Genomic DNA, 27,029 nt, shown 5'->3' on the forward strand with positions numbered 1-27,029 from the left:
TCAGGACAGAAATAACCAGATTGTGATGAAAGCAATTTAAGGTTTATCTTGTGGGATGCTTTTGTTTTCAAGGTCTTATTTAAAAAAAGTTTTAAAATAGTCTTAAGGTACTTATCCATTTGTGAAAGGACAAATTAATACCAGAAAGACTGAAAACACCAGATGAAATACTGTGACAGGAAAAAAAAACTTTATTTTTATAACACAAAACAATTCCAAAATTAACAGAAGTTGTCTAAAATGAAAGCCAAGAACAAAAATAACCTTGCTTTTCTCACCCATTATTTATTTTTTTCTGTATTTTAATAAAACAAAATCCTCCTACAATCAGAAATTTGCAAGCACAGCCAAGACCTCCCTATATTCTTATATTAAACAAAAAATAGATCACATGGCTACAGCGCTGGGGAAGAGAGATCTAGGATAGTTCATCCAAAAAAGCTGAAATATCGCAAATAACAAAAAGGAAGCAGGCAGCTGTGCTAAGAAGTTCACAGGTCTACTGCTTTCCTCTTGTATACTTTTTTTTCCCTGTTTGGTTTGAATGTTATATCACAGAACAACCCCTTGTCCACTCTGACACCTAGGTCAGTGCAGCTCCCACAACTGCTTCCGTAGAGGAGGTGAAGCCTGTGGATCTGTAACCATATACTGAGTCTTGGTCTCTGTATCTGCAGGAGCCAGGGCAATCCACTTTCTCCTCATCGCCTCTTGTCCTAGGCTGTCCGGGAGACTCATGCCTTTATTTCAGTGGCGGTACAGTAGAGTGCATCAGAGTTCTCCGAAACCAGTTCCTCTGTTTCAGGAAAAAAAAGAAAATATGAGAAAAGGCTGAAGAACAAGTGATTTAAGGGAAAAACATGCTTGGAGCCCCTAACACTGGGAGAAGAGGAAGGTGGATGCAATCCAAACACATAATAGCTGTTGTGCAAAAACTCAAACGTCTGTCAGTTTCAAACTAACCTCCTCGAATTGGAAGAACTAATGATTTTATCTTTCTGTTCACTCAACAGAAATATTCCAATTGCCCAGTGTAGGGGCCAGTTATTAACACCCTCTTTATAAATCTCTACAAACATGCAATATAATCAGTGTTTGCACAAAAGTTCAATACCAAAGAAATCACTAACTGACCACATGTATGCGTTTATGGACATCTCCATTAACCTTGAACTGCCCCAAAGTAGGTGTATCTTTATCTTTAATTGGATTACATTGGAGACACATACTTAAGCAAGGGTACAGAACTTTTCACTATACCCACACACCCACATGGGGTGATTCCAAAGACTAAGCCATGAAATGAAAAATGTTACCAATTCAAGGGGAGTTCCAAAGACACATTCCCTTACCTGGGAGAACACATTTCCATAAGCCATAAGTCTTCCCAACTGCTGTTTGCCAAAGTCTCAGTGTGCCGTCCTCAGACCCACTGGCATACAGTTCACCATCAGGACTGAATCGCACACAGTGGACTGGCCCAAAGTGTCCCTTGTAAGACTCTGAAAGAAATACACAGTGGAGGAGCTCAGCTAAAAGGACAAAAGCAGTGTATGAGGAAGAAATGCACGTGTTACTGTTGTGGATTTGACTGTGCTTGAAAGTGCTGTTACTTAACTGTAGAACAAAAGTGCCCTCAAGCACTGGAATATTAGACAAGACCCAAATTATTCAAGCACTTAAATCCATATTAACATACCTGATAAATGAAGTACTTATTCTGAAACAATCTACAGTTTAATTTGCCAATCCAGAAAATCAACCAATATGCTTGTCCCTACTCCAACAAAGACACTCCACTCTTTTTAGCCACATTCCTGTGACAACGGGAACTGAGTAAGCTCCAGTGGTCAGAGTTAGTGCAGCTGGTCCTCAGGGGGACCATCTAACAGTCTCAGGACCGCAGCATCTGCTTCCTAGTGAGACAGCAGTAGTGAAAACAAAGGGAATGTGGGATATAATAGCATGTATGTACTCCTAAATTAAAAACAAGCAATGAAAATGTGCAATAGCATTTAGAAGTGTCCACTCCAGTTTGATGTCTGGCAAGTAAGAACTTCATTTTAGGATTATTGTAAAAAATAATGTGATCCCCATGTTCTCTTTTCCCAAAACTTACTTGGGAAAAAACAATGAAGTGAAATTTGAACTGACAAGACAGACCTCCTGGGCAAGAGTGAGCTTCTGTTTTTATCCAATGCTGAAAACATTATATATAATTTAAAGCTAATCAAAGCTTTTGGTTTCAACAATTCTGGCTGTGAGTGAGCATGAGGCATTTTCTATCTTACCTAATTCTTCCTTAGTATTATAGTCGTATTTGTAAAGCTTGAAATCGTCACCCCCAGCAACAAAGAAGTCCTTCTCAGGATGAAGAGAAGCAGAATTAATTGATGCTGGGGTATCAACCGTCTTAATCAAGTCAAGGCTGGAAAAAGGAAAAGCAAAAAAAAAAAAGACTTTTTATCCCCAATATCACAACATGTAGAATTCAATACAAACACCCCCTAGTGCAGATGAGACACCATATGATAGAATTATAAGATTAATACTGCACAAGAGACACCAGGAACCTCACGGACAACAGCTTTACACAGCCTGGGTTTCAATAATAAGAACTCAACTGTAGTTACAACAAAAAATGCTATACATGATGTATGAGAAATGAAGTCTAGAAGGCAATGGTAACTGTTTATTTACATTTTAAGGAATTTCTTCATTTCCACAAAGATCACTCAAATACATATCTAAAAAATACTACAGCAATTCATACAACTACAAATTTCAGCTATAAGGGAGTTTTTCCAAACTAAAACCCTGTATTGCAAAAGATGTCTAGGCAGCACAATGTTGTATACAACATGCCCCGTGTAAATTATATAAATTAAAACAGTGAATTCAATTACAATTTCTACAAACTGCATTAGAAGTGCATTTCAGTCATTTCACTTCAAATTCATGACATGAATACCAAAAGATGAACCACTATAAAAGGTTAACTAAACTAGTGAACTAGTTTTATAAGTGCATTAAACAACAGAACTGGACTGATAGAAGAGGTCAGTTTTTTGAAACCCCTTACCTTAGTGCATTGTAAAATGCAATGGTTTTCCCATAAGTGATAACAAGTATCTCTCCCTCTGGAATGTACTCCATGCTGCTGACTGAAATGTCAAAAGACAGGGTCTTCACTACCTCCATGCTATTCCTATCCCACAGGCTGAAAGACAAACGGCAAGAAACCTTCACGTTAAATTCAACCATTTAAAAGAGGTGTAAACTTGTCCTAAGACACCTTCAGCCAAAGTTCCAATCATTTGCTACTACTCATGTAAGATTAATAAACACTGTGAACAGAGCTCACTTATACTCTCCACTTCAGCTTAAACATTTGACAGCTCTGAGTCTGGAGTGCAGAGAACTAAGCTTCACACCATACAAGATGACTGGTGTTGCTCCATTCCACCAGCTCTCAAACTGGTTAAGTCACAGGTTCAGAGACTGCCAGCTGACCCTCTTCCATTAAAGACTGATTCAGCTCCTTCCAGGAGCCCATTAACTGAAAGATTACTTGAGCAAATGAAATAAAACTGAGTTATTTCATAATTAACAGGAAGGTCGCTTCCAGTCTTAGAGAAGGCCAATATCTCTAACAAAATTTATACTATGTTGTATTTGTGCAGCATTTTTCTTTTCAATTGGAAAATACTTTTTAATATTTTTAAAACTCATCTTTTTAGTTTATGCTTTACATATAGGAGGATGGAGAAGCAAGAAATTACTTCACCAATTTAATTAAGGAGGGGGACCTTTTTTAACATGGTGCAAGCTCAGAGTGGAAATTAACCAGGACACCAGGGACACCACCTCTGCTCTTTCTTTACTTTATCTAAAGAGTACCTTTCTTTATGAAGTTAGAAAAAATTACAAGAGTTTTGACTCTGATACTGCTGTAATTGAGAATCTACAAAGCATGATGTCAAAAAACATTTCATTTCAATATGCTTTTCTTGGATTGGTTTAAGGATTTCTGTATATGTGATCTTCATATTTCCAGTAATTCAAACTAAAGATATAATATAGGAACAACAAGCTGTTCAAATTAACATACTCAAATGTGTCTAAAGCTGTTGTGAAGAGCTATTGTTTCCCTAGAAAACAGACACAAACCCTGTCAGCTTTGTTTTTCATAGTACTCAAATATTATGAGTGGAATAACAAAGATAAACAGCTTCTGCTTTGGAAAACAAGTGCCCATATATAACTAAAAAGCATTTCAAGAGCCTCTTCAGTTTTTACAGGCCGTTTAGCCCACTTGGTAGTTAGCAGCTGACTGGTCAAATGATTCTATCCAGCCTTTTTCATGAAAGAAACCAGGGTATTGACTTCAACAGCATGGCTGGGGAGCTTGTTCCAGACTCCCACAAGAAGGAGCCTCCTGTTCTCCATTTTAACCATTCCAAATAGTTTCCACTTGAGCCATTTGGCTTACGTTTCACTGTTCGTTCTAAAGAAATCTTCTGGGCTGTCTTCGTCAGCGCCATTGGAGATTTTGAATACTTCAAGTTCCCTCATAGTCTTATCTGTTCAAGACAGTACCTTGAGCCCTGGAATGTATCTGGTCATTGTTATCTATAATGGTGACCACAATTGTACACAATATTCTAAACAAGGTCTTACTGGTGTATTAAACAATTTAATAATCTGATTATAAAATCTGTTTTTAACTATGTATCCTAGCATTGTGTTTGCCTATTTAATTGCTTCCTCATATTGTCTCTTCAAATATGAACAACGAGTCCACATTAACACCTGTCTTTCTCGTAAATAGATCTGTCTATTCTTAGCACTCTATTATTTGAAAAGATGATCTACCTATCAAAGCACTTCTTCTTGTATGTGCTCTGGCAAAGTGGTAATTAATGCAGTCATTAAGCAGATCTACCATTTCAGTTTTCCCTGCCGATATTCCCATAGATCCTTCCCATTTTAAGTTGAAGTCTCCCATATAAATTACTTATTTTCGTACATATTCTGAATTTCATGAGGCAATGTTGAATTATAATCAACATCCGCATTTGGTGGTCTATAGCATACTCATAACACTATACATTTGGAATATTTTTTAAAGAGTCTGATCCAAATACAGTTGTATGGAGTTGTTTGGGACAAATAACATGATTTATTGATTTTCTAAGTGAAAGGAAGTTAACCTCTGCAGCGAACAAACTTAAACTTGACATAGCTCTGCAAATTTTAATGCAGTTACTATTTATTTGCTGAATTTAACAGATTGAAAAAATAAATCAGTAAATGTGGCATGTGCAAACGTTTGGGCATCCTATCAGTCAGTACTTAGTAACACCCCCTTTGGCAGAAATCACAGCCTCCAAACGTTTCTTGTAGCAAGCTAACAGTCTTTCTATTCTTGCTTTAGGAATGTTTTCCCCACTCTTCCTTGCAGAATGCTTCTAGTTCAGAAATATTCTTAGGCCATCTTGCATGCACTGCATGTTTGAGATCTACCCACAGATTTTCAATAATATTATATAATATAAGTCTGGGGACTGTGAAGGCCATTCCAACACCTTAACCTTTTGTTTTTTGAAGTAGTTCATAGTTGATTTTGAGGTATGTTCTGGATCATTGTCATGTTGTAATATTCAACCTCCATTCAGCTTCAGTTTCTGCAGTGACTGGGGGACATGAGCTTCCAGGATTTGTTGATACCTAGTAGAATCCATTCTTCCCTCTACCTGCACAATATTTCCTGTGCCACTGGCTGCCACACAACCCCAAAGCATAACAGATCCATCCCCATGCTTAACAGTTGGCAAGGTGGTCTTTTCTTCAAATGCTTCTCCTTTTTTTCTCCAAATGTACCTTTGCTGATTGTTGCCAAAGAGTTCAATTTTTACTTCATCAGACCACAGCACTTGGTTCCAATACACCTCTGGCCAATCTAAGTGTTGTGTTGCATACTTCAGACGCTGACTTTTGTGATGAGATGGCAGGTAAGGTTTCCTTCTGATGACTCTTCCATGCAGATCATGTTTGTGCAAGCAACGCTGCAGTGGACCAGTGCACCACTACTCCCGTGCCAGCTAAACCTTCCTGCAGGTCCTTTGCAGTGATATGGGGGTTTTGCTTTGCATTCCTGACCAGTCTACGAGCAGTTTTGAGATTTTTCTTGGTTTTCCAGATCTTGTCTTGACTTCAACAGTTCCCCTTAACTTCTATTTCTTAATGACATTTCGGAGAGTTGAAATTGCAAGCAGGAAGTGTTTAAATATCTTTTTATAGCCTTCCACTGCTTTGTAAGAGTCAATTATTTTTATTTTCCGATCCTCGGTCATCTGCTTAGAGGAGCCCATGGTTGTTGAGAGTAAGCACAACACCCTGAGAGGTTCGAAGTCAGAGAATTTATTAAGCTCCGGAATTGTCATCACCTGACTTAGATTCAGGCCTAATGAATCAATTAAGTTCCGAGACCTTATAAAAAAATTAAACTGGTTCAACTGCAAAGGTGCCCAGACATTTGCACATGCCACATTTACTTTTGTTTTCAACCTGTTAAATTTAGCAAATAAATAGTAACTGTGTATTAATATTTGCAGAAATATTTCAATTTTAAGTTTGTTTGCCGCAGAGGTTGTGTTAACTTCTTTTTACTTAGAAAATCAACAAAACATGTAAATTTGGCCAGGGGTGCATAAACGTTTGCATAAGACTGTAAATTCAGACACTTGATTTCTCCAATGAGTTTTCCGCATGTTATTCACTGAACAGGTTTTCCCTTTGGTTCCCATGTCATTTCTTCTTAATCTTGTTTCCCCCTCCCCTTTCCATTCTCCTTTCCAAAACAACCGTTGCCCATCTCTCTTAAACAAGACACTCGAAATGTGATACAAAGGTTCGAATGCCAGAACTACTGCAGCAGGGGTTGTGCAGAAGTCAGTGAAGTCTTTTCTCCCCAGCTGCACCACTTGCACAAGAACTGATAAGTTTCACCATCACAACTCCTATAACTCCAAGAACGTTCCACATATGGTCCGATTCCCAAGTACGCAAAGGAGAGTCTCAGCTTACCGCACTGTTTTGTCATCTGCAGCTGAAAGTATCTGCGTATCATCATTGCACCAAAGAGCCTTTTTAATGGCAGAGGTGTGGCCAGTGATCTCCTGAGGCTCTGTACAGGAAAACAAACCAAGACCCATTGTTATTTTAGACAGAAAGATGCAGACAGAATGATGTACCCAAGGGTATTTTTTATTGAACAGTTTAATGTTTGTCCTCAAGCCAATTCTGCTTACTTCAAAGCAATGTATATATATGCATGCATGTATGTACAACAAAGCTACAGTGGATGTAATAAATCAAGTTGTTTTGTGTGACAAGTTGTGTTATTAATGCACACTTGCTTCAGAATGTTTGTGTGGAAAATAATCTTCACACTTATCACACCAGAAAACTACAGCGTCATCAGTATGACCCTACCACGCGCATCTGCTTAGAGCATTTTAACCAGTATCCCTCACCAGTAAGCACTCACCTGCGTCAGGCTTGCTCAAGTCATAAATGCGCAAAACTTTATCCTGCCCCCCGGTTAAAAGGCATGTACTGTCCTGCACATAGAAAAATGTTTAAAAACCTCACAATTAAAACCTATAAAAAACACAGTATAATTTTAGCAGTAATTTTAGTGAACAAATATTCCTATATTTCTAGCACACCGTCTTAAAATTTAAATATAAGATTATTTACAGTACATTTAGCATTTTTTTTAAAAAAGGAGTTAATTGTAACTTCGAAGCAATGCATTCCAAGCATTTCAATATAATTGTCCAAGTCTCCATAGGGACTTCTTTTGCCTTTGTTAGGGCATTTATCTTTTGCCACTACGCACAATAAACTGTTCTTTTGCCACTGCATAACTTCTAAATTCTTATTACAACTCTGATTGTGTTCTTAATCTGTAAGCATCACAAGGTGTCATTTTCACATGAACATACGTTTCAATACATTAAAAAAACTGCACTCTCTCGCCTAAGGCAGGCTGAACTCTATGATCTCAGGTTCGAGTCTGAGTCTTGTCACATGGCACAACTGGCTGAGCACTCCAGGGCAAGGTGGGATTGGATGGTCAGGGGGTTCTCGGCACAGAGACCTCTGACAGTAAGTTTAATTGTTGTAAACGGCTGTAAACGTCTTGCTAATTGTTACTGCTCTGGCAGCGCTGCAATGCATCGGTCATGCCAGTACACCTCGCCGAATTTGACAGCGACCCCTGTGGCCTCCTGGGTGCTGGAGGCTGGGGCAAGTGGTAAGGGAGGATGTGATGTGAGCAATACAGAGGAGTCTGTCCGCAGAGGTCAGGGTTCAAAGCTGTGAGCCAAGACATTACAAACACCCACTTGGCTATTTCCATATTGGACAAAAACCACCAACAGGAAATTTAAAAAACATGCATATTTTGCTATTATAATAAAAGGGTTCATTAGTGGTCATGTTCTTTCCAACCACGTAATGTGAGCGCTTTAGGTCCTTTAAACACTACACACGGATGGCAAAATAACTTTTATAACATTGCTTGATGTCAGTTTCTGCAGCCCAGCAGTTTTTGAAGAATATTTCATTTCAGAGTGAGATTAGATTGCGCTAATACTCAGAATTTGAATGTCAATGAACTATACAAAGATGTGGATCTGACCATTTCATTCCTTGCTCCTAATCTTGAACCCAATCTTGTATTCATGAGAGAAGCTTCTCAAGTCTTTACAGATAACATAAACTAGTGATAACACAAGCAGAACTACTGCATTAGCTTTAAGAAAGTTAATAAAAGGATAACTTTACCACAACGACATGGTAAGCGTTTGTTAGAAAATGCACAGCTTTACAGCTGTGTGACTGGCTCTCTCATGAATTTCCAAGTAAGGTAACAAACCTGAGTGAAGTTCACAGACTTGACGATGTGTTTATGGGCTAGAGTGAGGACCTCATCCCCTGTAACAGCATCCCACACTTTGCTATAAGAAAAGAAAGAAACCTAAGTCAGCAACACCCTCATCCCTTCCATAAGTCAATGTGTCAGTAAGAATGATAACAATTTACAAAACCGTATTAATTGTTTACCAATAGCTGTGCGACTAATAGTCTCTTAAGATTGTATACTGAATCCTTCCAGAAAGAAGCAGAAACTTTCATCAAAACAGGTGGCTTTTTCAGTACGTGCAATACAGCATTATATAGACATCTGCAGTGCAGTCAGAGCCCATTCCCATTAAGACAGATTCACCCGTTGGGTAGTGTAAATGACTCGGTTTTCCATTTCTCGTGTATATAATAGCAATCGCTCCCTTAAATGTTCTCTTCCCCACTTCCAAAACACTGAGATAAAATATAAATATTTTTAAGCTTAACAGAAGATCTGTCCTTGCGAGGCACCAGACCAGTGCCCATGTGTCAACTGATCTACTGTCAGGATCTCCATCTACACAAAACAGTCGTACTGTCAAGTAAACGCTCCATCACTGGACCCCTTCAGCTGATCTGGCAGGGAAACGGATCCTCAAGCTCAGATGTACAGTGCGCAGCTCGCATTTCTCGGTATTTCTGGGGAAATCCTCTGAATTCAAGATAAACATTCTGGATGGTGTCTTTAACACGATGGGAGCGGACTGATCGCTGAGCGCCACCCGACGAGCAGCGCCTCTGTCCTGCAGCGCGGTTCCCACGGCAGCGGCGAAGCCGTACTCACGCGGTGAAGTCGGCCGCAGCAGTGGCCGCCTTGGTGGCTTCTTTGTTCAAGGTGGCCCCCCAGACAGCACCCTTGTGACCCAGAAACGTTCCAATCCAGTCCCCTGTGTCCCCCTGGCGCAACATAGGTTTGCCATCTGGTTGGAGAAGCACAGAACACACACACACACAGTGCACAGTTAGGGCAGAGCAAAAGGTAAATGCATCGAGAGCGCGGAAAAGATTATGCGGACGGCAAAGTGACACGTTTCGCAGGTCACCAGCCGGCCCAGAAAACGGCCTTCCACGCCTCTGCACGAACCTGAAAAGATAAACAGTCTGATTTTGCGTGATCCTCAAATCCCTTGCCCATGGGAGGCAGGAGGCGAGTGAGCACACTGTCAGCTGTTTTCCAAAACAGTGTAGGATCCTTCAGTGTGGGATATTTCATTTGGAGATGCAGAGCATTTCAGTCACACAAAAAAATAACACAAAAACACACAGCTCATAGCTTTAATAATATAAATCATCTTTAAACCTATATAGTGCTTTTCTGGACACTCCACTCAAAGTGCTTTACAGGCAATGGGGATCCCCTCCTCCACCACCAGTGTGTAGCTCCACCTGCTTGATAGAACAGCAGGCAAAGTGAGCCAGTCCGCTCCCCACACACCAGCTCTCAGTGGGGAGGAGAGCAGAGTGATGAAGCCAGTTCAGAGATGGGCATTATTAGGAGGCCATGATGGGTAAAGGCCAGGAGGAACTTCGGCCAGGACACCAGGGTAAGACCTCTGCTCTTTTCAAGAAACGCCCCGGGATTTTTAATGACCACGGAGGTTCAAGACCTTAGTTTTAGTCTCATCCAAAGGACGGTGCCTTTTGTTTTTTTACAGTAGAGTCCCCATCACTATACTGGTGTATATATATATATTTATTCTTTTTGGAACAGTACATGTCAGCATTAAAGTATTTTTACACATACCCCTACATGTATCTAAATACACGTGCTCCCTTCCCAAGGAAAGGGAGTGTTGTTCTTGCATAAATGCCGTTTACTTCTTTTGTAAATTGGTCCATTCTTTAATACGACTAGCAGAAATTTTAATCTATAACTGGATGACACAAACAGCAAATTTGCGAGATAAAGTATGGCCAATGTGTGCTTCCTGTTTAAAACGCGTGCCTGAGGAAACCCAGACCCTTAATAGAAAAGGCAACGCAGAAAGGTGTCCCAGAGGCCCTGGAGAGATGTGTGCCAGTTTACAAGACACAAAAAAGAGAAAGAAACAAGACAGAGCACAAACAATTGTATGTGACATTGTCATAATCATGAAGAGAACAATGGCAGCAGGCAACAACTCACCCAACAAGACAAACTGATCACCGTTTGATGAGGGGGCCGATCATGACCGAAAAAACATCACAACTGGAAATCATGAAGCTTAAAAGGCTAAAGAGAGTGACCTAACTTAGAATGTAGTGCACTCTGGGAGTGAGCAGAATTCAGTGACTGGACTGAAGGGAAAGAAACTTCCACAAACCCCTACTCAAATCACATTCCTTCTCTAAATTACACCCTCTTGCAGGTAGTCTCTTAGTCATGCTGTCTCTCCCGAGATCAAGCACAGCCTAACCAACTCAACATGAAATAATCCAGGTGCCCTGCTACAGTCCACTGTCACTGCAGGGTTTTTACACTTCGCTGCAATGATGTCACATGGTCATTTTTTCTGTCTCTTCACGTTATTCAGAGGACATTCATTTTGGTCAACAGGTACCACGCTTCAAGTTAATTCACGTTAAGAATACATTTTACTAAGACATTTCTTATAAAGCCTTAATGTTATATATGTATATAGGGACACAAAAAACACGTGTTGCATGTTAAGAATCTCTTTTAAGAATGTTTCACCTTCACTTTTTAGATTTTTTAAACTATTTTAGTCTCTGGAGCCTTCACCGTCAGGACAGTCGGGATATCAAGTTTCCAACATTTACACATTTAACACCGTGGAAACGAAGATTAAGTTTTTTTTTCCCCCCCCATTCAGCGCATACAGTACCTGCGCTGATGACTGATAAGGAAAAAAAAAAGATTCGGGCTGCAGATCGCTCTTGGTTGGACACCGTGAGCGACGCCAATATTTTGTTTTAGCGGTACCTTACCTTTGCACGCACTTATCAGGAAATATCCATAAGGGGTTATTCCGCTGAAAGCCAAGTCAACCACAGGCCGTGTGTGCCCAGAGCAAGTAAGCGGTGTCTGCCTCATAGCCATAACGCTCCTCGCAAATCAGTCCCGCACCAAGGGCAGGGAGGGAGAGAAAAACAGCACAAATACGGTCAGCGACGGGGGGAGAGAGAGAGAGACGAGAAGGAGCAGAAAGGCCTGGTATCTGGAAAAAAAAAACACACAATAAAACAAAGCAAATTATTCAACGCCAGTTTGTAGTTTTTGTATGAAACACGCCTCAAGCTGGTGCTGTGTGTCTGTGTGTTTTTGCCCCGAGCGGACACTCACCGGTACGCCGTGCGAGGACTGCCCAGGGGAGAGGAGTTTGGAGCCGGTAAGGACGGTCGGATCCCGGGACTGGGGTGGGGGGGGTGAAAGCGTTCGCCCTGCGGACAACGCTGTGCCGCCGGCTACCGTAGGCGACCGGTGCGGGAGGGGAGCTAGGAACGAAACAGACGGGGAGCAAGAGAAAATTAACAGGATGTGCCAGAGGAGAGAGGGTGACGCATGGCCGCAGCCGCCGGAAGGGAACAGAACAGCCATAACGCTCCGTGTGGAAACGGAGGAGCAGATAGCAGAGGAGCTCGAACGCCTCTTCTCGCTCTTTCATTTCAAGTGTTTGATTGTAAAGCGGCTTTCCCAGCTGCATGATTTCACTTTATAGACCCTTAGATCTAGTACATCACTACGGTCAGCGTTCGGCCATGTGGTTGACGTATTTCAGGTAACAGGTAACGGGTTTGAAGCCCTCTTCAGGTGTGAGAAAGACAGGGTAGACGACAAAGATTAAATAGCACCGGAGAACAAAAGCTGGGAAAGTGGAGGAGGAGGAGGGAGAGGGGAGAGAGAAGAGGCCGAGAGGCCACTCAGGAAGTGCAAGTCATGTCTGGATGAGAGTCTTGCATCCAAAAGCTAATAACTACCCAACGAGTTAAATAGGGCCCAGTGGCCTCTTCTCGTCTGAAACGTTTTGTGGGAGTTTGAAGGAGAGTGTTGATTAAAGTTTCTCAGACATGTATTTTACCTAGATTTATAGAAAACGTTAAGAAATAGATATATACAAGTATACAGTACAAAGAAAAAATAAACATGCATATCTGAGTTACCTCAAATCATAATCAGCAACATTTTTAATACATAAGAAATATCCAAATACACATTTAATTGTGTCATGAAAGTGACTAGATGACCCAGATTGGTTAATAAACGTTATTTTATAACAGAGCCTTTGAGAGGAAACTGAATCTTAGAACATGGAATAACTAGGCAATAACTCTGTACAGTACAGGCATTATCACAGCTAGTCAAATACTGGTGTCCTTGTAGAGACATCAAAATATGTAGACAAAACTGTAAAATCTTGCTTGTTGAGATAGCAAAAGCAGGTGCAAATAAAATGAGTAAACCTTACACAAGCAACCATGAGGTTATATCTAAACTAGGTGCTGGTTTCTCGTTTCCTGTTGGTTTCTTGACTGTAGAGTGTTTTTTGTTTATTATTTAATGCCACTTAACTAGTGGCCCAAAGATGAAGCGTAAAATCTCCTTGCAATGATTTAATTTCAAATCTTACTGCAGCTGCTCTTCATAAAACCCTGCAGAATTTCCTCCCATGGAGCAGGGAAGGAAATATATACAGTGAAAATGGTTAAGAGAGATGTGACAGGGGAGCTAAAGAGATGGAAATCTGTTAGGCAAAGGCCAGGGGAAGTGTGGGAAACTGCAATCAGCAAATAAAGAGATTTAGAAAAACATTAGTTATACATTGAGTGCCGGAAAAAACAGTGTGAAACATCCATCCATCCAATTTCTAACCATTTTATCTGATACTGTGTCATGGGGGAGCCCTACCCTATTCTGGTAAGCAACAGGTGCAAGGCAGGATACCTCCTGGACAAGATGCCTGTCCATCGCAGGGCCCACACAGACAGAAGCCAGTTAGCCTGGTAATATGTTCTTGGACAATTGGAGGACATGAACAAAGAGACAATATAAAAACGAAATGCAGACAGCACCCCCTTGAATTGAATTGAACCCAAGGCCCCAAGCACTGTGGGCCACCAATGTTAACCACTGTGGCACCATACCACCCGCAGGAGTGAAACATGTTCAAAAGATCATCTTGACTTCTGATGTCTTCCTGGTGTAACAGTTTCTAAGTTCTGTGTTGTTGTTTTTTCCTTTTGTCCTCCCTGCCCCACCCCCTCACCTCATATCCCTGCTCTCTCATTCAGTTCAGCACACACCTGAAGAGTCTCCAGGACCGAAACAGGGGTTTTCTTTCTTTTTACCTTACAGTATGGGCTTACCTCTTCTTGTTCCTTTGTAGCTCACACTTCGGCACATTCCCCACTCTAAACCTCTCTGAGATCATGTTGAGCATTTTGTGTATGCATAGAAGAAGATTCATATTTTTTATTTTAATAATGTAATGCTTTCCAGTTCATCATTGTTATTTAACTGTATTACTCTAAACAAACAAAAAGAAGTGTTTTGAGACTAAAGCCTCTCCTTGTTCACAAAACAGCCAGGCCAGAAATAAGGAACCCCTAAATTAACATACTGTTTGGGCCAAATTAGGTCTCGGTGTCATAAATTCTAACTTGACCATTCAGAGTAAAAATACAGTAGTGTCGCAATGAACACAATCTGTGACTTGTTTAGCAGACCGTTGTCTGTATATAAGATAGCTGTGAGTAACGCCAGCCTACTGTATATTCACAATGTTTAAGACAAACATGCTATTACAAACACTGTGTCTGAAAAGGAACACAATACAAATGGTAGCAAAAAGGCCGTAAGTCACAACTCAGACAGTTTATGTAATAGAAGCTGTGCGTTAGACAGCATTCCTCATTAGCTTCACTGCTTATTTGGTCTCTATAACCTTCAGAATACATAAACAATTCTAACAATGAATATTACATTTTTATTTGGTTGGTACTTTTTCTGCTTTTAACAGATTTGTCCTTGGCTCTAATTTAACTACAAAGCACATGCATCTGTATGTATTAGTGCAGTAGGACATGTATATATCTCACTTATCCAGCATCACAGTATCACCACTTAAGCACATTGTGAGAGGTGTGGCTGGGGTCTGTTAATTTAGCCTCAAACTAAAGTTAAACTAAGATGCCATAAAGCTGACTTGCTTTAGCAGCCCCAGAGGCTTACGGCTACAGGATCAACACCCACAAACAGGATAAACCAGACCAATGTGCATATCAAAGGACAGAACCTAGAGCAAGACAAGAAGTAATTACATATCAAAGAACAGGACAAGCACTCAGACTGTGAAACGAACTTTCTCCTGACTGTATATAAGAGCTGGGAAACCCTTGCAGTTTGTCTGTTCTGCGTGGCAGACCCAGTGCACGTTGTGTACTTATTGCGCTCAATAAAACTGAATCTGCACAAGACTGTGTCCTGCGCCTCTGATGAAGAATTTCCCACAACAATTCGTAACACAGAATTCTAATTTTTGTGTCTTGAAGGCGTGAACATTATAGTTCATCATTGTCATAAAACAGTATTTCACAATGATGCTGCAGCTCAAAAAAAGATGAGTGTTACTGCAGACATGACTGAATCATAGTTTTAACACAGCATCTGTCTAATATGTCTGTATTCACACGGGCAGATCAGGAATTTTGCAAATAAGCACTCGATTTTGTCAGAAGACCATAGTAAAATCACTGCTTGTAATCCACATTCTACAGGTCTACCGTAAAATTATTCTTTAACCTTCAAATGAATTGTCCCTTGGTGATAATACAAACCATCTCTACCTCAGCATGATCATACCTTGTTTTTTTAACAGAGAGCAAGAGTGGGTGTGAGTGCATGTGATGACGCCGTTTGAAGAAGGGGAGCGTCGCACCCGGTTATATCCAGCATGTTCTAGAACTCTCTTCCCATTCTGGAATACTATGTAATAACAACTTCTACGAAGTTGCTCATCAGCCGGTGTTTTTTTAACACCTTATTTCGCATAAAACCAGCACGATGTGAGGTAGCTGATTAATTGCCTGCTAAAATTAGATCTCCTCTTTCTCAAAAGGCTGCAGGGGTTTTGAAAGCTCTTGGCTTGGAGCAGCTCAGGCCCCTGCCAATTCAAAGTGTTACACACGACAAGGAAAAGAAATGCGGACTGCAGGGCGGCAGAGCAAATTAGCTTTGGGCCGTATTACTGCGTATGGCCATGCACGGGGGAGTGTTTATTACGTATTCCAATGAAACAAAACTAAAACATAAAAAAAAACCAAACAAAATCCAACAACTTCACTCGAAATACCCGACGCCGCACGCACACAGCACGTTCCCGGCGCTGTAACAGGCAGAAAAACGTCACAGTCTCGGCAACCTTGTCACAATGAGGCAACGCCTCACCTGATGCTGTGACTCACCCCGGGACCGGCATGCAACGCGCGCGGGTTGTTTTACGAGGGGTTGGAACGTTCTTAGAAGCAGAACCAGCTGAGGCGATTCTAACTGCGAAGGCACGCGCGGGAGCTCGTCTACAGCCCATTGAAACGTGTCCTTTCTTTGACAGCCGTTAATAAAAGTCAGGGGGTGAAAAACAAAACGACATACCCGTGATCATGGCCGACTACATCCACGTCCCCGCGGGAGCCCCAGCAGTCCCCAAATTAGATGTCACAGTAGACGAGCACGATTTCAGAGCTGGAGCCCAGAAACTTATCAAGGAACTGAGACCCCACTGGGAAGAGACAGATGTCAAGATGAAGGTATATTTCTCAATTTCGTACGCGAAATGAAGGATGTGCGCGGGTTTTTATTACGCGAAACCGTGGTTTGGGGGGGGGTGGGGGCGGTGACCCGCTGCAGGGTTTTGAAAGGATGCCGGACTTTTTAGAGAAATTCAATGAGAGCCGAGGCTGCCGCGGCGACGCCAGCCGCAGACGGGGAAGGGCGGTCGGAGAGGCCTCCGTGTCTGCTAGCGTGCGTGTCCTGGGGGGGGGGGGCTTTCCCTAAATTACTGCACTGCACACTGCACACTGCACAGGGGGTGCAGCCTGCTTCGCCCCGTGCAGGGTGCAATCGCCCTGATCCCTCACCCCGGGGGCTGTAACGTGTAAAGTCGTGCGTGTCGTTTCTGCTCGGTGGGCTCCAGAAGCGCGGTGTTCTGCGTCGGGGGTTTTGTCTCGACAACCTTCTTTTCTGTGCCGGGTTTTCGGTCTTTTTTTTTTTTTCCCCTGCGTCTCTTTCATGACCGGATGGTAACGCTTAACACACACACACACATGTGAGTGTATGAATATATGTGATATTTGATGCATATTTCACGTTTCGCGAAGCAGGTTACCGGCGGCGTGTGAAGGAAACGGATGCAGAGCAGGTGACTATAGACTAGTGACGCAGATCTTTAGCCAAATTGCAAATTAAAGATGAACGCACGTACCCGGGGCTGGAGAAGTTTTAAACAGCGGGATACAGGTCGTTCGCCAGTCTCTCCGCTGTCTCTGATCCGACTGAAGTCATAAATCCGAGCAGACGATTAATCGAGGTCCTCCTGTAGATCGTCGTAGTGGTGTTGAAGCAAAAACAAAAATAGTAAAGAAAAAGCTTGTATTGAAATAAACGGTTCATAACCACAGGTACAGACGGAGTTGCAGCTGTGCATTTTAATATTTACTGCGTCGTTGCCGCAGCGAACTTCTTATCTTATTGATCCGTGAATGTTTCATACAGTTTGTCATAAATAAAATCATTTTCTCCAGGAGCGCCCCCCCCCCCAAGTTTATTTGCTTTGGATCCGGTTGATTTAACACGTCTGCCCTGAAAATGATTTGCTGGACGTTTTAATTTCTCGATGAACCATCACTAGTCGTATCTCATAAGTCTTATAAGTTTCTCTTCATTCCCTCTTGTGTAATTCTTCACAGAAATGTATGTCCTGAAATGACCGATATTTTGCTTCTGCAGTTTCTCCAGTTTGATTAAAAAAAATCACAAAAAGTGCCCCAAGATCATAATTGATTTACATCTAATCGTTAAAAACATGTAAATATAGGTTCATAATTGTTCATACTGATTGTTAAACATTAATTTTAAATTAAAAAAAATAAGTAAACCTTGTGAAATTAACAAATCGACCCACAGTGTGCGGTGATACTGGCATTGTGCATAGAAAAATTGACTTCTGTTTCATACATTTCCATAAGAGAAAACTCACAGAGGCTTCCCAAAGTTTGTCTCATGCAGAGTTGAAGTTAATACAAAATTCCATTTCAGAGAGTCCTGAAGTAATTATAACATTGAAATGAAGATTACAATGGTAAAAATGGTATCACTTTTATTATAAAAATATTCACCCATAACCAGTGTGTGACCACTATGTATAATCTTATTACTAAACTACTAGATTATCTAAAAACATTTTAAGGTCAAATTTAACCTTCTGCGAACACAGAATGGAGACAGCACCATCCAACTGCTTTCAACATTTGCTGGAGGTCATGGGCAGATCTAGTGGTGAAAGTATCTTCTTTCTTCTAAGACGGGTATCGGTGTACTTTTCATGAAACAAGCTGAAGTGTGTACTGTACAACACTTTGATTTGTCATCTTTCATTGTGCATGCAGCCTATGTGTGTGTTTTAATGTGCTCCTTGCTTCATTTCCAACATTTGTATACAGCTGGGACGCATTCAGAACACTGAGGATTTGCAAAAATAGGCTACTGTAAAACTTTGAGGTGATTATCTGGCAACCCCTGCCCTATTAGGGGACTGGATAATTCGTGATTTACTGTATATAGTTCTTTTCATCCTAAAGGATACCTAACCACTTCGCCCCACTACACAGCAGCTGAAGTAGAGAAGGGAAGAACTGTTCCCCTGTTTGTATGTGTGGCTCTTTAAGAATGCACAGTCGTAGATTGATGGTCTAAGTGACCCATAGCCACAACATAGGGCTTACCACCCCTGCTTCTTTTAGCTGTGCCACAGGATCTTTAATGACCAAGGACCTGGCTTTAAAGCCTCATTAGCATACTGCACACGTTTGGGGAAATTACCTGCTGTGCTGACTGGGCATTGTTACGGTGATGTAGTTTTACATCACTGAAGGGTAAGGGTCTCTGTCGCACGTGCAGCGCCGCAGACCGCAGCTCTCTAAGTGGGAAGAAACTCAGGTGGAGAAAGAGCATATGGGCAAAATGAGTCCTCACCTCAACATTAAAAACTCAAATTGTATGGGTTTTCTTACATTAAAAGGATTACAGTATATGATTATTTGCGATATTGTTTTTTTTTTCCCCTTTGAGAATTACACGGTATCCCTTTCATTAATTGTATAATTTGAGTGCGCCATTGTCCAAGTTCTTTTCTGGGTCGTCAAACAGGTTTATTGTCGTTCAGCAGGATCGGAATTCAGAGCAAGGCAACATTTCACGTTATTCTATTAGCCTGTTTCTCTAGCACAGAGGGGGAAAAAAAATAAACGTGTTTTACTTAATTGCAATGATTAAGTTACGCAAAAGTAATTTGTTAAGCTTGTCACGCTGCACTGCTGGAAATCCTTGTTCTTGTCATGAACAATAGAAAATAATCTCAGTGACGGAACGCACCTACAGTATGTGATCGAAATTTGGAATGTAGTAAGGTAAACAAAAGTTAACATGGACACTCCCTTTTCTCCCTTTCACCACTTCTCACTGTTGGGAGATTCACAATTGGCACAAGCTTCACGATGAGTCATTTGCTTCCTTGACAGGAGAGATTTGAGCTACGATACAGTGAGCAAGTCAGCTGATGAAGATTGATGGCATGCGCACAAGTGCATCCCTCTGACCTCCGCGTGTTTCACCTGTGTAAACTGATCTGCATTTTGTTTAGACAGATTACGGGTGCAACATGTTTGCTGCTATAGCAGCAGCAGTGACCTGTACGCACTGGCAACCGAAACCGTGGCAAACATTGACGGTCTGCCCCTCTCGCCAAAAGATTAAAGCACTGAAGAGGCAGTATGGGTGAGTGACGTAGGCTTTGGAGCACCCCAGAAAAACTTTGTCACCAGAGTAAAGAAAGATGACAGAGTGAAATGACAATATTGCCAGCAGCCATATCACCCTGCAACTCACAGCTGGCAACCCACTGAAGCTCAGCAGGTGGGAGCCTGGTCAGTACCTGGATGGGAGACCTCCTGGGAAACACTAAGGTTGCTGCTGGAAGAGGTGTTAGTGGGGCCAGAAGGGGGCGCTCATCCTGCGGTCCATGTGGGTCCTAATGCCCCAGTATAGTGACGCGGACACTATACTGTAAACAGGCGCTGTCCTTCGGATGAGACGTAAAACTGAGGTCCTGACTCTCTGTGGTTATTAAAAAAATCCCAGGGTGTTTCTCGAAAAGAGTAGGCGTGTAACCCTGGCGTCCTGGCCAAATTTCCCATTGTCCCTTACCAATCATGGCCTCCTAATAATCCCCCTCTATGAATTGGCTTCATTACTCTGCTCTCCTACCCACTAATAGCTGATGTGTGGTGAGCGTTCTGGCGCACTATGGCTGCCGTCGCATCATCCAGGTGGGGCTGCACATTGGTGGTGGTGGAGTCCCCATTACCTGTAAAGCGCTTTGAGTGGAGCTATATAAGTGTAAGCAATTATAATTATTATTAAAATATGGGATATGATAGCTGGATCACTACTGGAATGGCAAGGTCCCGGCTTTTAGGTAGGGGTTCCATTAACATTTACTGACCTCGGTGTGTTCCACAGCTGCCTTCCACACTGCTGTTTCCTTCCTGCAAAACACTTGGCGCCGGCAGCTACCGCAGTAGGGCTAAAGGACAGTTTGGCGCCTCACAAAACATTAGTTGTGTCTTTGATATAACTTGAGACTTAACAATTCCAAACAAGGGAGTTGTGCACCCAGAAAAGTTTGAGAAGCTGCGGTTAGAAACAAAATACTGGAATAAGTATTCAGCTTCAGTTTTGGTTTTTCTCTCATTGAAACATGAGAATCTTCTTTGTGTATTATTAAACATCTTTTTTTTTATATTGTCATTCTTTTGGAAGGGATTACCTTTCTAATTAATCAATACACCGATAAAACAAGTCTTAAAACATGCCGACTGATTTTTTTTTCTATCCACAGGAAGAAATGCCATAAACATAAAAGTAATAAACTGGCTAATTCTTTATGATTTGAGCTACTCAGTTTTAATTTAGTCAGTTTATTACCGTAATTAACGGTTTCAGTTAATTTGCCAGATATAATTTTCCAGGTTCGGATGGTTCAGCACCTCAATGCAGCACAATTGTTTGCAGTGTTTGAAGTTAAAGGTGAAACAGGAATTAAATGTGTAAGCAATCTCCATTAAACAAACATTTGCTCAAAATATTTAAGGTTGGTGCTAAATATTGTTAATGTAGGATTGGACATGTTTATCTTTAGATTCAAATCAAATAACAAATATCTTTTTCTTCAAGAAAGCCAAAGGCGAACTCACACCCTACGCCTCCAGTTTAGAGGTTTTGATAAGCACTTAAGGAAACATGGAATTGTAGTATATAGTTATGTAACATAACAATCCATTGTCAGCGTCATGTTTTATCAGGGGAGTCTGAATACTAAACTCCCTATTGGCAAATTTATTCTCGATGATAAACTATATCATGCTATATCTTTTGATAGAGGAGGTTGATATTTTGTGATTCTTTAGATATTCTGCCAGGAAAAAAAGATTTCCTTTAGCCAAGAATTTCATTTATTTTCCCTCAATCTTAATGCATATTTATATTTGGTATTTGTGGGGCACAATTATTTAATTCTGATAGCTTTGATTCCCATTTAAACTGTAGATATGATCTTATCCCCTTTCTGTAGAATATATTTTCAATTTAAGAAGGCAATAAAATCATTGCAAACTGAAGATGGAAATATAAGGCTGGTGCTACATTTATTAATTGTTATTATTTTTATTAGCTAATTGATGCTTTTATCCAAAGTGATTTATATTTACACCCTTATACAGCAGGGTTTGTACTGCAGTAATCTTCAGTGAATCTTTCTCACGAGTAACACACTTGTGCCTAACCAAGGATTTAAACCTTACAGTCATGAGTCTTGAGCCCAGACCACTGGTCCACACTTTTGCCTTGGCAGTAGATCATTCAGATCTTACTGTTTGCAGACTGCTGGACACACTCTAATGAATGTGGGAGAGTTACTGTCCTTTAATGTTATAAATGCACAAATTCATCTGACACTTTTATTCACAGGTAACAAGTTGGAGATGTACAAGCCAGAATCAGGTGCTAGATGAGCAGTCACAAGTGATAAAATGTGAAATTAATAAAATTTCTGTTTGTGTGGCATGAGACTTAGAAATGTATCACCCTCTAGGGCGATTTTTCATTCTGTTTTGTATTGAGAGGCACCAAGTTATTTTGTACTTGGTGTTTTATTTCATCTTTACATGAGACTAACAGATGGGTTGGGGCATTTGATCCATCTGCTTTGGTTTGTAGTCGGTAATCGATCTCATCCAGCTGAATTTTGGAAAAAGTATTGAGGCTTCAACGACATGACTATATTACCTAACATTCAGCTTTGTATGTATTTCCCCAGTTTCCACTTTAAGGTACAGTACACTTGTAGTCTTGTCTAAGTTTCCTTTAATGCAATTGTTGAAATATTATTGGACCTTAGAGATTTGTTTTGTTAAGTTAATTGCTAACAACTTTTGTTAACTACTAACATGACAAAAGTTATGTTGCATATGTATGTAAACTATTAGTTTATGAGTTTATGTAACTCGGATATAAAACGGGAATAAGACTTAACTGTCCTCCTTTTTAAAAGCTGTTCCTGATGGAACTGATGTATTGAAGAGGTCAGAAGAAGTGGATCATGTAATCTATACCTGTGCCTCTCCAGTGATGGCACAGATTGAATTTGCAGGGAGTGGTTCCACTTCACACGGATAGAGGGTGGATACGGTGAATTCTCTATTCACTGCTCATGAGAGTTCTCTAGTTTTCGTTTTGTTCCCTTTAAAGAGAAAATCTTTCCCATTCATAAAACCTAAGACTTAACTGAATGCATTTTAGAAATAGTGTTATAGATGTCATAAATACTGTTTGCCACACCCTTCTTACCCTGCAGTTGTAACCTCCTTCTTTCCTATGACAGTTTTAGGGTTTAAGGCATTGAAAGTTTTCTGTTTTCTGTCAATATTGTGCCAATCCGCAAATTTGTGCAAGCTACGAACAAGAGCAGACAATATAACGAAAACCCACAAACAGCCCACATATACGGCATGTGCATAAAAAATCATGAGAATAAATGAGAATGTAAGAACAAATAGGCTTATGAAATCTGTATCTGCATTCTGAGGGTAGTAATTGGAATTCATTAAACAAAGGGTGTGCAGGGTTCTTTTGTATGTGGGCCTAAAGATCAGCACCAATGACGATCTGATGTAGTTCTTAATCCTCAGATTCCTAAATCAGCAAATCAGGATAAAAGTTAAAGCAGATACAGTAAAAGGCATGCTATCTCTACTGATTCACTCCAGTTTGCAGGTTTGCGTGGGGATCTGGGAGTTCTTCCTGAAATCAGTTGCTCTGTCCTTGGTTGTGGAGACATTCAACTTCAGATAGTTTTGTTATGTTAATAATTTTATCAGCGTATTACGACATAGATTATATTAATAAAATAATTGTCAACCCAGTTCATGATCAAAATGAGTTCTGATTGAATTATGTGGCATAAAAGCATGTTGTGTTCTACACTGAAGTTGGCTGCTTGGAACCTTAGTTTGAATATTCAGATTTTCTGGGAGCCCTGCAGGATAGAATTACTCTAGCTTGGATGATTAACCCTTTAGATTGAAGGCAAATAGGAATATACAGTATATCAGTTCACTCTTAAAATGAAAGAAACAAAACTATGTCAGAATTAGTCGGGAGATTGATCAATGTACATTCTGTTGTCAAACTCCTGTCGGAGCTGTTTATTAATCGTGGCCTAGCTAGTAGTAGTGTAACATCTAATCTGGCTCTGTAGACTGTAATGTGAAACATGTTGACCGCTTCAGGATCCCACATTCAAACCCTAGAGGCACTTTATTTTGCGTGTCTGAATACATATGCTCCAGATGGGATATTTTCGTGGTGTGCTTTTTAAAGACCGCAGCAGACACTGAGCTGGTTGTTCACGGTCTTCTGCTGACTGTCAGGAGTCTCTGTTTTAACTTGCTTTAAGGCTCCTATCTTCCTCCCTCAGTGAGCTGAGCATTGTTTTCCTCTCCTAAATACTCTGCACCTGAGCTGCTGCGTTTATTTTTCTTTTGTTTAAATGGAAACGCCGCATCTCTCCAGCATTCCTGAACCAGTCTTTCTGGAATTTACTCTTGCTCAGTATGTTTTTTTTTTATCCGAGGTTAAGCGTAACACAGAACGAGCAGAGACTTCTGCAGGGCAGTTGCTCTCTCACTGCGCCTTGGAGGTGCTTGCCTATGTGGCAGACTCACAGGCCTCCTCAGCTTTCAGGGAATATCCTGGATGACAATCCTTGGCTCAGTTATTTACTAGGAACCAAACAGGTTAGATGAGCTGGATAGCCTCCTCTTATTTGTGACCTTCTCCTATGTACAGTACATTTGTATGATATCTGTAAGCCTCATGTATTGCGGTTGTCTCTTAAAAACAATTCATTGTATCTTTTGGTGAGAAATGCCTCTATAATACTTGCTATTGCTTCAGCCTTCAACATAAGGAAAGATGCAAGCAAGAGGCCATTCAGCCCATCTTGCTGATTTTGGTTCTTGCTAATTAACAACCCAGTGATTCCATGAGGTTGACCACCAAGTCAACTTCAACACTGAAGCTTGGGAGGTGGTTCCCGAGTACTGAAGTATTCTGTATCAAGAGGCGTCTTCCATTTCTTGTCCTTACTTTCCAAAGGAAGAAGGGAGTTCTTTAAGTCATTACCTTTTCAGGTTTTGTTTAATGGTCCAAAAAGCAGCAGCCATATCACCCTGCAACTCACAACTGGCAACCCACTGAAGCTAAGCAGGTGTGAGCCTGGTTAGTACCTGGATGGGATGGGAGACCTCCTGGGAAAAACTAGGTTGCTGCTGGAAGAGGTGTTAGTGGGGCCAGCAGGGGGCGCTCACCCTGTGGTCCATGTGGGTCCTAATGCCCCAGTATAGTTACGGGGACACTATACTGTAAAACAGGCGCCATCCTTTGGATGAGACGTAAAACCAAGGTCCTGACTCTCTGTGGTCATTAAAAATCCCAGGGCGCTTCTCGAAAAGAGTAGGGGTGTAACCCTGGTGTCCTGGCCAAATTTCCCATTGGCCCTTACCAATCATGGCCTCCTAATAATCTCCCTCTATGAATTGGCTACATTACTCTGCTCTCCTCCCCACATGGAGCCGATGTGTGGTGAGCGTTCTGGCACACTATGGCTGCCGTCGTATCATCCAGGTGGATGCTGCACATTGGTGGTGGTGGGGGGGAGTCCCCATTACCTGTAAAGCGCTTTGAGTGGAGTGTCCAGAAAAGCGCTATATAAGTGTAAGCAATTATTATTATTATTAAATACAGACCTGTTTTAAACTAACACAACAGGTTTCTCTTGTTTGTATCTTAGACTAGGAATAATAGAATAGCACCAGTTAATACACAGGAGAATCGGCATCTGATCAATAATCCATTTCAACTGCTCTTTGATAAAACGAGCCATGCGTCCATCTTCAGTCTGTCAGATTAGACCAAATGTGAGCATGTTGGTTCTTTGAGCCATATTCATGAAGTAGTTCAAGTGGGGAGCTGGGTCAGCATGTGTAGGCCACACAGGAACAAGTAAAGGTTTATTCCATGCTGAAAGCAGAAGAAAAACAACATTTCAGCTGTGGAGCCTTCTTAGTGTTCTTCTCTTTTCAGCATGGAATGTTCATGAAGTATTTACCACTGAATTGGGTGATTAAGACAATACTGTAAATTGAAGTGAATTTTCCTATATAAATTGATTAATGTAAAAAATTCTACCTTGTCAAAAACAGAATTCGTCAAATGTTTTATACATATTTTCCACCATAAAATACAGCAATTTTGTGAAGTATGAAATCTTGCAAGATGCTTATTTCCCCGTATACAGTTACATATTTATTTGGTAGAACATGGTTTCATTTTAAAAAAGCTCACTTTATTGCGGTAAACAACCACCTGTCACAAAACGGGGCTGGTTTCCAAATTTTTCCTAGTCTGTTTCTGCTTTAACAAAATAGTGCTGCTCTAACATGCAGAAAAAAGCAGTTTCTCTCACAGCTTCATTCATCGTTGATTAGAGAACTGCAAGATCATGAAATATTTGAAATGTTTGGCATTGGCAAAATAAAATTCCTTAAAATCCTTTTGCCCTAATTGAATGATAATCTGTGTAGCAGATTAAGAGTGGAATGTTGGCTCTCCCTGTTGAGCGTACTCATAAGTGACTAAAATTAACTACAAGTTTTCAAAATAGGACAAAGCACACTGATAAAAAATCATTCTGTTTTACTTTTTGTTTTTTCCAAATTTAACTCCAAAATTTGGTATAGCCATCGCTGTGAAGATCTTGTATTTCACAATCACTGTGGTTCCATTTTTCATCTGTTATTACTTGGTTGCTTGGCTTTGCTTGATTTAAAAAAATACAAACTAGGGCTAGAGTTTCTGTCACAGTCTTAGCCAAAATGCAAGTATGAAGAAATGTTCCATCATGAGAAGTAGTATGCAGTAACAGCATTTAAAGATATGACCCAAGAGAAAATAAAGGAGTATTGTTTTATGGATGAATTGCTCACTGGTTGAGGTGGCTTAATGATTTGGAAAAACTATTCTTGTGGACGTCTACAGTTATCTTTTAATATCAGTTTTTAACCTTTTAACCTTCAGCAGTTTCACAATATTTGGTAGTTGTCTTTTGCGCATTTTTCTTTCTACCCGTTTTATTTTTTTACACGGATTGGAATTATTGATCTGGAATCCTGCTATGTCACCCAGGGGAAAATGAAGAATTGTAGATGCACTCCTCTGCCCCCCT

At 40.8% G+C, this 27,029-nt stretch overlaps 2 protein-coding genes across 3 annotated transcripts in view; one reads left to right on the top strand and one right to left on the bottom strand.

The window, feature by feature from the left end:
* Positions 1 to 173: 173 nt before the first annotated feature.
* Positions 174 to 12,451, bottom strand: strap (serine/threonine kinase receptor associated protein). The gene is made up of 10 exons (XM_088924074.1): positions 12,260 to 12,451; positions 11,905 to 12,134; positions 9,761 to 9,896; positions 8,948 to 9,029; positions 7,553 to 7,625; positions 7,090 to 7,189; positions 3,083 to 3,220; positions 2,292 to 2,428; positions 1,353 to 1,502; positions 174 to 796 (listed from the first exon to the last, which is right to left on the bottom strand). Exons 2-10 carry the CDS (start codon positions 12,014 to 12,016, stop codon positions 735 to 737), a joined length of 990 nt encoding a protein of 329 aa, XP_088780200.1. The 5' UTR covers positions 12,017 to 12,134; positions 12,260 to 12,451; the 3' UTR covers positions 174 to 734.
* Positions 12,452 to 16,366: 3,915 nt separating this feature from the next.
* etnk1 (ethanolamine kinase 1) overlaps positions 16,367 to 27,029 on the top strand; it is a 29,964-nt gene continuing 19,301 nt past the window's right edge. Inside the window, exon 1 of one of the 2 annotated variants that reach the window (XM_088923918.1) lies at positions 16,367 to 16,719. In XM_088923918.1, coding sequence (XP_088780044.1) covers positions 16,573 to 16,719 — 147 coding nt within the window. In that variant the 5' untranslated portion in view covers positions 16,367 to 16,572. The remainder of the gene's footprint in view (positions 16,720 to 27,029) is intronic. The other variant, XM_088923917.1, reaches the window with a different exon arrangement.

The sequence above is a fragment of the Atractosteus spatula genome, chromosome 8 (assembly GCF_055471065.1).
Source record: "Atractosteus spatula isolate fAtrSpa1 chromosome 8, fAtrSpa1.hap1, whole genome shotgun sequence".
Classification (NCBI taxonomy): domain Eukaryota; kingdom Metazoa; phylum Chordata; class Actinopteri; order Semionotiformes; family Lepisosteidae; genus Atractosteus; species Atractosteus spatula.